The sequence below is a fragment of the Ahaetulla prasina genome, chromosome 8 (genome assembly GCF_028640845.1).
Source record: "Ahaetulla prasina isolate Xishuangbanna chromosome 8, ASM2864084v1, whole genome shotgun sequence".
Classification (NCBI taxonomy): Eukaryota; Metazoa; Chordata; class Lepidosauria; order Squamata; family Colubridae; genus Ahaetulla; species Ahaetulla prasina.
This window is the reverse complement of record NC_080546.1, coordinates 78170096-78183914: the sequence shown is the minus strand read 5'-3', so window position 1 is coordinate 78183914 and position 13819 is coordinate 78170096. Positions and strand designations below refer to the sequence as shown.

Here is a 13819-nt window from a genome sequence, read left to right as displayed (position 1 = left end):
AAATCAATTTTGGGTTTGGGTTTTCAAATCATTATTGGCTACTGCAAGACTCCCGGCCATTACATGGAAGAATCCATCCAGTTTCCTTAGCAACATTTTTGGAAGTGTTTTACCATTGCTTTCTTCCTATGCCTGAGAGAGAGTGACTGGCCCAAAGTCACCCATGGCTTCATGTCCAAAGTAGTGCCTAGTGCCTTTCTAGCCTAGTGCCTTTAACTACTGTATAAAATCAAAAATAAAATATATCTTATTTAAACTTTATAAGTAAGCTGAAGTAAAGTAACCAAGTTAGTACATAAAGAAAAATTCTTCAATCTATTCTTTAAGAGAAAAGAATAACATTGAGGGAAATGTCCTTTCTTAGCCCTATAACATTTAAGATACATTTCACCGGGTTCTACCATTTCTATGAAAGTTAGGAGGGGTATTATTTAGAATTATCATTAGATTTAAAATAAATTGGGACTTTGTCACAAATGCACAACAGCGATTGAGTCATTGATACACACATAGAGGTAGATCTATCTAGGCATATATACATGTCTAGGTTTGTTGTATTTAAAACCTTCAGTATGTGAATAGTGTACATACGTACAGATGATGATAATGTTATCCATTCAGTTGTGTCCGACTCATGGTGCGTCTATGGGCCAGGTTTCTCCGTATCTTCTGATCTTGCACTTCTTTGACTGATTCTCTGCTCTGGCTGATGTCAGCTTTGATGGTGTCCAGTTACCATGTTCTTTGGTGGCCTGGTTTCCTTTTACCACAAATTCTTCAGAACATAATTGTTTTTTCAGTGGATGTCCCCACAAGATATGGCCAAAATAACTGAGACACTGTTTTGTGATTTTGCCTTCTAGTCTGGTATTATGTGCTCCAGTACTTGCAGTAGAGTTGACTAACTTACATTTGATTGCCAGGCTGATCTCCTTCCTTTTTTATACATACACCTAGACAACATCAAAAAATCCAAATTATTTATTGTAAAATCAGTATAGAAAATTGGTAACAAGGTATTACATTCTTAATATCTGTGTCAGGGTTCCAGGGCTGACAATCTGCCTCAAATTTTTTAAAGTGTTAACTGTAACAGTATAATCATTTAATCTTGAAGTGATCTCAAATTGAAAATAACACATATTCAGGTTTCTTCAGTGGAACAAGTTGCTGACAATTTCTAAACAGAAGAGAGGCCGAAAAGTAGCTGAGACATTTGTTTCAGCGATTTTTTGCTCAGTGGATATATTTTCTCTCAATACTAGGAAAGAGAAAATAAAGAATTACTGGAGAAGTTCCAGATGCTTCACAGCCAAGCTGAAGACTGGGAAGTAAAGGCCCATCAAGCTGAGGGACAAAACAGCTCTGTACGATTAGAGCTCCTTTCAGTTGATACTGAACGAAGACATCTTAAAGAAAGAGTAGAATTATTGGAAAAAGAAATTCAAGAGGTAATTATAAAATTACAGCTTCCGAGACCATTTTAATGTGCTTTTTTTAATCAAATACCGTATATACTCGAGTATAAGCCGATCCGAATATAAGCCGAGGCACCTATTTTTACCACAAAAACTGGGAAAAACTATTGACTCGAGTATAAGCCGAGGGTGGGAAATGAGGCAGCTACTGGTCAATGTAAAAAATAAAGATAGAGCCAAGTAAAATAACATGAATATTTATTTGAACGAAAAACAATAAAAGTGCAAAAGGGGGAAGGAGGATTCCCAGCTTTAGAAAATTTAGAACTACGCCGCCTTTGGTATGACCTGAGCATAGCTCATAAAATTATCTGCTACAATGTACTTCCTATCAATGACTACTTCAGCTTCAACCACAACAATACACGAGAACACAATAGAATCAAACTTAAAGTGAACCTCCAATCTAGATTGCAGAAAATGTGACTTCAGTAACAGAGTTGTTAATGCCTGAATGTGCTACCTGACTCTGTGGTCTCTTCCCAAAATCCCCAAAGCCTTAACCAAAGACTATCTAGTATTGACCTCACCCCATTCCTAAGAGGTCTGTAAGGGGCGTGCATAAGAGCACCAGCGTGCCTACCGTCCCTGTCCTAATGTTCCCTTTAGTTGTATTCCTTTTATGTATTCAATTCATGCTTATATTTATATAATTATTTAATATGTATTTGACAAAATAAAATGAATGAATGAATGAATGAATAGAATAGAATAGAATAGAATTTTTATTGGCTAAGTGTGATTGGACACACAAGGAATGAATGAATGAATGAATGAGTGAGTTACTTCAACAACATTGTCTCACAGAAATTGACAATACAACTGCAAGCATGAAAATGAGTCCTCCTTTAGCTTCCAAGGGACCAGGGTGCCTCTGAAGGTCAGTGCTCTAAGCACTAAGAACCCAGCACAAATCTAAGCCTGTATGCACACCAATAGTGAAAATACCCTGCACAGTGTCTCTTGGCAGAGAAGGTTAATTTTCATAGACGTTGGGGTGGCCCTTTTTTTTTTTTTTTTTTGGCAGGGCAATAAGGGTCTCTAATATCATTAAACCCAAGTGTGAGGAAAAAGACAGCAGCTAAAATGTTAAGGCCAGTTGTGTGACCTTCTCCAATACAGTTGGCCTGGCTGTTTGCCAAAACTTAAAACACCCTCCCATCCCCCCTCCCTGCTAAAGCTTCTTTCTTAAAACAATTGTGGTCTTTGCCTTTCATTGTGCCAATCGACTTTAGAAGTCTGTGTGTGTGTGTGTGTGTGTGTGTGTGTGAGAGAGAGAGAGAGAGAGAGAGAGGGAGGGAGGGAGGGAGTGCAAAAGGGGGAAGGAGGATTCCCAGCTCTAAACAAAGGGAAATCCCGGAATGCCAGCGCGAAAGGCGGTGCTCACGTTCCTCCTCCCTTGCTCAAAAGCCCCAACATGATATTGGAATTGGATGCCATTATATACCTGCTGAGGGGATAATTTGAATAACTTGAAAGATATAAAAGCTCTAAACATATTTGTTTAAAAATCTAAAATCTATACTTAAAATAAAATGAATATAAAGTAATAAAGTTCTTTAAAGTTGTAATTCACTTTGCTGCTGAAAAAGAAAAGAAGCTTAACACCTTAAATGGTATTTATTAACTGAAATATCATCAAATCAAATATATAATGAGGTATATTATAATGACCTTTGTTTTCAGAAAGAAGCATGATGGAAGTTTTTCAATAAAGGGGGAAATATAGAAAAAACTTAGTGTCATGCTCATATATCATCTTTACAGATGTTGTTAACACTATACTATGGCAGCATATGATGGTACACTGTTTCAATCAATTTCAGGATGAAAAACTCATCAATGAGGAGGAGGAGTATAATTTATTAACCTTGTATGATATCAGTTTCTCAAGGACTCTAGAAGGACCCGAGGAAGAAATCTCTGCCCCCTCCCCACTTTCCCTTTCCAACCCAGCCTTCCAAGGGGACCTTTGAGGGAGAAATCTCTGCCCCCTCCCCACTTTCCCTTTCCAAGGCAGCCTTCCAAGAGGACCTCTCGAAAAGAGCGAAAGCTTTCTCCTGGCCGTTTTACCACCACCACACCTCCACGCCGCCATGGCACGAGCTCAGATTGCCGGCTGGGGATGATGGGCGCTGCAGTGCGATCTGGGGAGAGACTAGGAGGGAAGAAAGAATGACTGTTTCCCCACACCCTAGGATTGGGGAAAACATTGACCCCCCCCTTAGTTGCGGGAGAAGGGTTGCGCTCAAAGCGGTCGCCCATCCATCAATCCATCCTTCCTTCCTTACTTCCATCCATCCATCCATCCTTTTTTTCCCAGCGAGCGTGCGTGTGTGTGACATGCAAGCAAGACGCCTCACGAGGCGTGTGTGTGTGTGTTTGTGGTGGGGTCTCGTCCCAGCCACCCACCCACTCGCTCCCTTTCCCTCTTCGGGCGTGGGCTGTTCCCGTTCGCCCTGGCCTCCGTCCTCCGATCTCCTGCGCTGGGAGGCGGCGGCGAGCCAGCGAACGGCTTCGGGCACCGCGGACTTTGGCAAGGAGGAAGGTGGGAGGCGGAGCTGCCGGCTGTGGGGGTTGAGGCGTGCAAGAGGAGTGAGCGTGGAAAGGCCTTTTGTGTGTGTGTGCGTGTGTGCGCGCCTGTGTGCCCTAGGGAGGAAGCGGAGCTGCCGGCTGTGTGGGGGTTGAGGCGTGCAAGAGGAGCGGCGTGGAAAGGCCTTTTGTGTGTGTGTGTGTGTGCTGCGCCTGTGTGCCCTAGGGAGGAAGCGGAGCTGCTGGCTGTGGGGGTTGAGGGGCGTGCAAGAGGAGTGAGCGTGGAAAGGCCTTTTGTGTGTGTGTGTGCGTGTGTGCGCGCCTGTGTGCCCTAGGGAGGAAGCGGAGCTGCGGCTGTGTGGGGGTTGAGGGGCGTGCAAGAGGAGCGCCTCCTCCTCTTCCTCCACGCCGCTCCTCTTGCACGCCTCAACCCCACCATCCCCACCCTCTCCAGCGTGAAGGTCACCTCCTCCCTCTTCCAGGCGGCGGCGGCGGCGGCGGCGGCGGCGGCGGCGGCGGCGGCGGCGGCGGCGGGCGGGAGCCGCCAGCCTTCTCGGCTGAGGGAGGAGGGTTTCAACGGTGAAAGCTGGATCTTCCAGACTGCAGAGTTCCAAGCCCCATCATCCACAGGCGGCCCTTGCCAGGGGCTCCACATCTGGCACACCGGGAAGGGATGTGGGGGAGCTTCAACGCATTCGAAAAGCCGCCTGGCCGGAGCTCCAGCTCTGCTCGGGGCGCCTGAAGCCTTCCTACAAGCCCCTTCTACCCACCCCTTTCTCCCGCCCGCCCAGCCGTAGAGCCAGGGGTTTGGTTGGTCGACCGGTAGCCTTCCCCACGCAGCCCGGCTACGCTTGAAGCCCTCAGGCCAACCGATGCAGGAAGGTGAAGCCGAAACTCTAGCCAAGGTTGCAATTCAAAGCCGCTCCGCTCTTGGGCTCATCATCCCAGCGTTAAGCTTCCAGCCGGCAAAGCGCCAGGCGTTAGCCCGGCCGTCCCCACGTCACGAGACCGGGCGAGCACGGGACGGAGGAGCCCAGCGGGTTGCTTTGAACTGGGTATCCTGCGGCTCTTAGGAACTCGCCGCAAGAGAGACAGGACGGGCCAGCTGGGGCCCGGCAGCTCCTCCAACCCGCAGCCCTTTCAAGGGAAACCTCCTCCTCAGCCGAGAAGGCTGGCGGCTCCCCGCCCGCCGCGACCAAGCCAAGCGGTCCCAATCCAGCCGAACGGTGAAAGCGGAGCGCGCCGGCATGTCGCTTTCACCGTTCGGCTGGACTGGGACCGTGGGAGGAAGCGGAGCTGCCGGCTGTGGGGGTTGAGGCGTGCAAGAGGAGTGAGCGTGGAAAGGCCTTTTGTGTGTGTGTGTGTGTGCGCGCCTGTGTGCCCTAGGGAGGAAGCGGAGCTGCCGGCTGTGTGGGGGTTGAGGCGTGCAAGAGGAGCGGCGTGGAAAGGCCTTTTGTGTGTGTGTGCGTGTGTGTGCGCCTGTGTGCCTAGGGAGGAAGCGGAGCTGCTGGCTGTGGGGGTTGAGGGCGTGCAAGAGGAGTGAGCGTGGAAAGGCCTTTTGTGTGTGTGTGCGTGTGTGCGCGCCTGTGTGCCTAGGGAGGAAGCGGAGCTGCCGGCTGTGTGGGGGTTGAGGCGTGCAAGAGGCGCCTCCTCCTCTTCCTCCACGCCGCTCCTCTTGCACGCCTCAACCCCACCATCCCCACCCTCTCCAGCGTGAAGGTCACCTCCTCCCTCTTCCAGGCGGCGGCGGCGGCGGCGGCGGCGGCGCGGCGGCCGGCTTGGGTCCGCGCGGGCGGGAGCCGCCAGCCTTCTCGGCTGAGGGAGGAGGTTTCCCGAGCGGTGAAAGCTGGATCTTCCAGACTGCAGAGTTCCAAGCCCCATCATCCACAGGCGGCCCTTGCCAGGGGCTCCACATCTGGCACACCGGGAAGGGATGTGGGGGAGCTTCAACGATTCGAAAAGCCGCCTGGCGGAGCTCCAGCTCTGCTCGGGGCGCCTGAAGCCTTCCTACAAGCCCCTTCTACCCACCCCTTTCTCCCGCCCGCCCAGCCGTAGAGCCAGGGGTTTGGTTGGTCGACCGGTAGCCTTCCCCACGCAGCCCGGCTACGCTTGAAGCCCTCAGGCCAACCGATGCAGGAAGGTGAAGCGAAACTCTAGCCAAGGTTGCAATTCAAAGCCGCTCCGCTCTTGGGCTCATCATCCCAGCGTTAAGCTTCCAGCCGGCAAACGCCAGGCGTTAGCCCGGCCGTCCCCACGTCACGAGACCGGGCGAGCACGGGACGGAGGAGCCCCGCGGGTTGCTTTGAACTGGGTATCCTTGCGGCTCTTAGGAACTCGCTCGCAAGAGAGACAGGACGGGCCAGCTGGGGGCCCGGCAGCTCCTCCAACCCGCAGCCCTTTCAAGGGGAAAACCTCCTCCTCAGCCGAGAAGGCTGGCGGCTCCCCGCCCGCCGCGACCAAGCCAAGCGGTCCCAATCCAGCGAGCGGTGAAAGCGGAGCGCGCCGGCATGTCGCTTTCACCGTTCGGCTGGACTGGGACCGTGGGAGAAGCGGAGCTGCCGGCTGTGGCGCTCCGCTCGGAGCCGCCGCCGCCGCCGCCTGGAAGAGGGAGGAGGTGACCTTCACGCGCGGAGAGGGTGGGGGATGGTGGGGTTGGGGGGCGTGCAAGAGGAGCGAGCGTGGAGGAAGAGGAGGAGGCGCGCTCCTCTTGCACGCCCCTCAACCCCCCCACACAGCCGGCAGCTCCGCTTCCCTCCCTAGGGCACACAGGCGCGCACACACACACAAAAAGGCCTTTCCACGCTCACTCCTCTTGCACGCCCCTCAACCCCCCCACAGCCGGCAGCTCCGCTTCCCTCCCACCTTCCTCCTTGCCAAAGTCCGCGGTGCCCGAAGCCGTTCGCTGGCTCGCTCGCTCGCTCCCAGCGCAGGAGATCGGAGGACGGAGGCCAGGGCGAACGGGAACACTGCACCACCAGGGCTTCCCCGCGCCAATGCACAGCCCGCCAAGTTTGTGCCGTCCGCCCACCAGACACGGGAATAGGGGCCGGCCTGGGGGCGACAAATCCCGCGAGACCTCGGCGGGCCCGCTCCCCGTCCCTCCCATGGGAGTCCGTTCGGTACCCCCTCCTGTGCGGGGTTCCCGAAGACGTAGACTCGAGTATAAGCCGAGGGGACGTTTTTCAGCACAAAAAACGTGCTGAAAAACTCGGCTTATACTCGAGTATATACGGTACCTTGCCATTAATTGGAAATTTGTACAAGGAGCAGATGGCATTAATCATCTGTATGGTTTCAAGGGGAAAACTAATTTCAGATTTATGCCTGCTCTTGCCCAGTACCTGTTAAGTCTTGCAAATGGTTGTAAATGTATTTTGGAAGAAAAAAAATTCTTCAAGTTGATATGGGGTTTGTTTTTTTGTTTGTTTCCAAATAACTGAGTACAATAGGAACACTCATCCGTGCTTGTAAAAAGAGCTACTTTTGTCTTTCACGCAGCACATCATTGCGCATCAAACGTATGAGTCGCAAATTTCTTCAATGGCAAAAAATATGGCCAAGCTGGAAGAAATTCTCAGACATGAAAGAGAAGAAAAATCTTCAATAAACCAAGATGTGTCTGCTGTGAGAGATTTATGTGTCAAACTGGAATCTAGCAAAGATCTGCTCTCACGTCAATTAACATCCAAATCTCTGGAATTTGAGAGGGTAAAAGAGAAAAATGTTCTTAAAGGATGTGTGTGTGTGTGTGTGTGTGTGTGTGTGTGTGTGTGTGTGTGTGTGTGTGTTTTCTGAGGTTTTCGCGGGTGTATGTATGTAGGTCTTTGGTTATTCTGGTTTTCTCCCACGTAAAATTGGAAGTGTCTTGGCGACGTTTCGACGAAGTCTCATTCGTCATCTTCAGGCTTCAGCTTCGTGCTTCTGGGAGATATATATATATATATATATATATATATATATATATATATATATATATATATATATATATATATATATATATATATATATATAAATCCGTTTTTTATTTAAGGTAAAATGTTGACAGTAAAATGAATAGATATATACTCTGAGGTGAAAAAAATTCATCTTCAAGCCACTGGCTTGAAAAACCTCCCTGGGAGAGAAGGGAGGAGAAGCATATGGTGTATAGAAGGGCTTAATGGAGAGGTGGACAGGAACTGCAGGCTTACTTAGTTACTGTGAGGTTATTTATTACATAAATTCTTTTTATGCTCTAGATTATGTCCGAATATGAAGATACAAAGTCAGAAACAGAGCTGTTAAAAAAGCAACTGTCAAGTGAGCGACTTACAATACAAAACTTGGAAACCCTCCTGTCTACCAGCAGAGACAAAGATTTTCAGAACCATTTGATAACCCATGAAAAAGATTCAGAGATACAATTGCTCAAAGACAAGTTAACGCTCTCGGAGAGTAAATTGTATGTTGAAAAGTATAAAATTACCAGTTTCATAATATTTTTCCTTCAGCTGTTTGTAATTCAGGGCAAAAATGTCTCCATTCTTGAAAATAATAATAATAATTTTTTTTTTACGTAGTGAAATCCAGATTTTCTAATTAGTAATGTGAGAAGGGTTTTGTAAGAAACGACGAGCTTCAAATATTTCCCTTGCAATTTGCCTAACTTGCAATGAAAGATGAAATTACTCATCTTTGGTTTATGTGTTTCTTCCATGAAAGTATGGTTATTTTCCTACCTTGCACATACCCTTTGTAAGATATAAAGTATAACATACATCAATCTGTATTCTTCAGGCTGCAGTGGTGAAAAATTCATCTTCAAGCCACTGGCTTGAAAAACCTCCCTGGGAGAGAAGGGAGGAGAAGCATATGGTGTATAGAAGGGCTTAATGGAGAGGTGGACAGGAACTGCAGGCTTACTTAGTTACTGTGAGGTTATTTATTACATAAATTCTTTTTATGCTCTAGATTATGTCCGAATATGAAGATACAAAGTCAGAAACAGAGCTGTTAAAAAAGCAACTGTCAAGTGAGCGACTTACAATACAAAACTTGGAAACCCTCCTGTCTACCAGCAGAGACAAAGATTTTCAGAACCATTTGATAACCCATGAAAAAGATTCAGAGATACAATTGCTCAAAGACAAGTTAACGCTCTCGGAGAGTAAATTGTATGTTGAAAAGTATAAAATTACCAGTTTCATAATATTTTTCCTTCAGCTGTTTGTAATTCAGGGCAAAAATGTCTCCATTCTTGAAAATAATAATAATAATTTTTTTTTTACGTAGTGAAATCCAGATTTTCTAATTAGTAATGTGAGAAGGGTTTTGTAAGAAACGACGAGCTTCAAATATTTCCCTTGCAATTTGCCTAACTTGCAATGAAAGATGAAATTACTCATCTTTGGTTTATGTGTTTCTTCCATGAAAGTATGGTTATTTTCCTACCTTGCACATACCCTTTGTAAGATATAAAGTATAACATACATCAATCTGTATTCTTCAGGCTGCAGTGGTGAAAAACAATTTAGATCAGTGTTTTTGAAACGTAGCAACCTGACGATGTGTGGACTTCAACTCCCAGAATTCCTTAGTCAGGATGACTTGGGAATATTGAGAGTTGAAGTCCACACAACTTAAAGTTGCCAAGTTTGAAAAACACTGTTTTAGATTATTACAATTGTCACTACAAATGCATGTAGTACTGCCTATTCATATGCAAGTATCTTGTTCATAATGGCTCCCTTGGAAATTCAAAGATTGCAATACCAAAGAAATTCTGTCAGCAATGTGTCAAATGAATGCACTGTTTTAAGTTTCAGGAGAATGCATTCCCAAATATACATATTTTAAGTAGACTGTTTTGTGGTAAATTGGTGGTTTCTTTATTTTAAGAACTTTTTTGTATGTGGATGCCCAAATATGGGTATATTTTCTTAATTTCTAGGTCTCTGTTTATCTGCAGCTATTTTAAAAGTTTTTGTACAATGCCATCTGTGAATGTGTAATAGATATTTTTCTCTTTGTTTTACAATATTTTTAGAACAAGCCTTAATAGAGAAGTTTCTATACTTCGAAATAAGCTTGCACAGCTGCAGACTGATTATGATATTGTGAAAAGACAGCTGACAACAGAGCAATTTGAACGGTATGTGAATTAGCTTCATTAAAAAGGCAACTGTTCTGAATTCTGTGTAAAGAGGAAATCATAAAAGCACGCTTTATAGTGTTGCACAGAAAATATTAAAACTGGTTTAGTAATTAATTTTCAATTCTGTTTCTTAGTTATACAATCTATTTCTTACCCTTCTTTCCATACTATTGTAGTTTACAACATAAAAAGCAAACAAGGGGCATATTCAAAATGTGTTATATTAAATATTACCATTTAAAATAAACTAATGTCTATCAGTAAATACCACAAGACCTTTCAGTTAAGCATCTGTGGAAATTGATATGTTTTTAAAAAAAAAACCCTCTTAAATTGGGAACAAAACTGTGATCAATCATTCGCTTGGATTGAACAAGGCATCCTCCCAGTAACCAAATAGTTTGCCAGTGCAAATAGCATCAGGAAACCAACGATTTGCTGGTTTCTGCACGTAGCTGATTAACAGGCTGGCAGGAGGGCACTTTCAGTGCTGTCTGCTGAGGATCCATCCTTAGATTTACTGCAAGTAATGAGGCTTGTTGCTTCCTCCTCCCTTCATTTAATACTTTTCAGGTTCATTAGGAAGGAGAAAGACAGGGACATTTAAGACATTTAGGCACATCCCCCAGCCTAGCAATGAATATAGGAAACCTAAAGTTTACCAGCTTTCTGCTTACAGCACCTTTATACCAATCCTTCTTGTCCTAGCCAGGAGAAGAAGGAAAAATGACTTCACTTTGAAATCAGATGTATCCTAGAAATCGATGGAGTTGGCCAAAATGGCAAAATTGACTACTTTGATTAAAGAAAAGAACATTAAGCACTTTTGTTTCCACGTGGAAACTTCGTGCTTGATGTGGAAAAGAATGGACATTTGACTTTGCGTTTTACCGACTAGACTGATAATCTTTATAGAAATGGATTGTTCATATTATTATGAAAAAGCAAAAAGTTGTGATTTGATGTTAATGCCTTATTTTATTGTAACAGAGTCGGAAATCAATGCTTATTTTTCTTATCTTTCCTCAATTCTCCTTTCCTTTTCTCCCCCCACTGCTTTTCTATTTATTTTGTATTTTGTATTTTATAATTCAATTAAATAAGTTGACAGGAAATCAGATCTATCCTTATTAGGCTCTCTTCAACTAATTTCTGTACCACCTATAGTCTACAGGTAGTTCTCGACTTATGACCATAATTAAGTCCAAAATTTCCATTGCTAAGTAAGACAGTTGTTAAGTGCACTTTGTTTCATTTTACAACCTTTCTTGACACAGTTGTTAAGTGAATCACTGCAGCTGTTAAGTTAACAACACAACTGTTAAGTGACTATGGCTTCCCCCTTGACTTTCCCCCTTGACCTTTGTGAGAAGGTCTCAGAGGTGATCACATGACCCTGGGCCACTGCAACCATCATAAATATTTGTTTTTTGCAGTTGCCAAGCATCTGAAGTTTGATCACGTGACCATTGGGATGCTGCAACGGTCATAAGTGTGAAGAATTGTCATTTGTTTCAGAGCTGTTGTAACTTCAAATGGTCACTGAACAAATGGTTGTAAATTGAGGACTACCTGTATTATCTAGAACAGGGGTGTCAAACTGGCGGCCCGCAGGCTGGGTGCATCATGTTCAGGCCATGCTCACCCCAGCTCCATGAAGGGGAAAAATGTCACGAAACATCACGTGACAGCAATGTGACGCCGCGAGTTTGACATCCGTGATCTAGAGTTACTGGAAAGCAAATTCTGACTGAATGTTAAGAAAAACAAAAATTCTAACAGCTAGCAAAGAAATTTTTTTTAAAAAAAAATGTAATTCCAATTTATTGTGTAGAAAAATGGTGAACCATCTTGTTTTCTGCATGAGAAAATATTTGGAAGTGCAACTTGAGTTCAGTTGTAATTTTCTACTTGGTAGGGAACGGGCCATTCAAGAGATGCGAAGGCTTGGACTCACTACCTCTTCTCTCCCCACCTCTTCACCGCTTAGCTCAACTTTGAGATCCCCATCACATTCTCCAGAAAGGGCATTTTCAGGAACAACAGAACGAACAGAAAAGTAAGTAATTAAATCAATAGCTTAGGCCTTTGTTTGTTTTTTAGGCATATGGTTAATTTACATAATATTTTCAAAATTAAATGTGAGATTGGATCTGTATTTTGGGTTTTTTCCCAGAGACAAAGTATTTTTAGAAAGTTATGCTCTGAATCTTATAGTTAACCGTTTTTAATGTGGGAGAGATGAAGGCAGATAGATAGTTAATACCTACTGGGTGCTTTTGTGTAATTAAAATCATGTAAGTCTGGCTATTTTGAAGATAGTTCTAATTTGGCATGATCTAACTTGAGGCACAAAGTATACATTCTAAAAAACACAATATTCTAAGATTATTAATTCTTAATCGGCATGTTTTCAATATAATCATTCCATTTTCTTTCTTCTTAGAAATGTGGGCTTCAAGGATTAATCAGTTACTTTAAAAGCAGAACAATAATGGGATGTTTCCATGTTTGGACTGTCAGCGGTGACATGAATTCTACCTCTAAAATGTTAAAATCATTAACACTAGGATTATTGAAACAACAAGAAGCTGTGTGGGAGCACTTAGTGTGTAAATCAAACTTCGCAACATTCTGCTATCACACATAGGCTGGGGTGGTTTTTAATAATTCTGATAGGTTTGCCCTTCAGATTAAGACTAAACATCTGAATTTGAGGTAATAGTGTGGTTTGTTATTGTTATCTCTTCTTTCAAGGTTATTTATTTTCAGTTAAATCAGCTACAGTCTGTAGTTGCTATTGACTGCAGATAAATATGAAAGAAGAAAAGTCCTTTAATCATGACCGATATCTATTATTCAGGTTGTTTTCATACCAGTAATTTTATAAAATGTGTGTATGTCTATATAAATAAATTATGCAAAGTTTAATTTAATAATGTCCTTTAACCTGAGTAAAAATGTTACATCATTAGTTAAAAGGCATCTTTTAAATGTTCTCTAAAATGAAGTATCTCTGCATTTTGAAAAGGGTTTTATATTAAAAAACACATTTATATACATTAAATTATGATAGTATAAATAATGTTAATATCATGTCTATCTTATGAGTCATTTAGCAATGTTGTTCCTTTCTTTAAAGTTCTGAAATAAAGTTTGAGGAATTGACCCATCTGAGTTCCAGCTTTTAAAGACAAAATGAGGCAGTTTAAAATACAAAACTTATTAGGTAAGAATGAATTTTATTGCAAGGAAACTAATGTTGTAGTTTTTGCCACAATATAGTAACAAGTTGTCAGATACAGTACAGTACATTCCTTAATTGATAGAGCTTTGTACCATCTTGATATTATCAACAATCTGCACAAAGCACTAAAACATTTAACATCCAGAGCTATTTTGGACATAACTTGACTATGTATGTGGATATTTTATTAAAAGGCAATTTTAATTACTGAACAAAATCCATGAATTAAAGTAGCAGGAACATTCTTGGGCCATATGTGTACATGGAATTTTGGATTGGGGTGTATATGCCATAATAATAGCTGTCATTTTATAGCATTAATTTTGGATTGTGTTGTTACTAATGTACTTGACATCACTAAGAAGACGATACTAATGATATTATGATTAAATAAAGTAATTTCAGTTTTCAAGGAATAGTTGCAGATTG

At 43.5% G+C, this 13819-nt stretch overlaps 1 protein-coding gene across 3 annotated transcripts in view; it reads left to right on the top strand.

Moving 5' to 3' along the window:
* CEP135 (centrosomal protein 135) overlaps window positions 1–13806 on the top strand; it is a 46608-nt gene extending 32802 nt beyond the window's left edge. For 2 of the 3 annotated variants that reach the window (XM_058193374.1, XM_058193375.1), the window contains exons 21-23: window positions 1266–1451; window positions 7509–7718; window positions 8249–8631. In XM_058193374.1, coding sequence (XP_058049357.1) covers window positions 1266–1451; window positions 7509–7718; window positions 8249–8569 — 717 coding nt within the window. In that variant the 3' untranslated portion in view covers window positions 8570–8631. Of the gene's footprint in view, window positions 1–1265; window positions 1452–7508; window positions 7719–8248; window positions 8632–10035; window positions 10141–12061; window positions 12203–13285 lie in introns of those variants that run through there. The other variant, XM_058193376.1, reaches the window with a different exon arrangement.
* The last annotated feature ends 13 nt before the right edge of the window (window positions 13807–13819 follow it).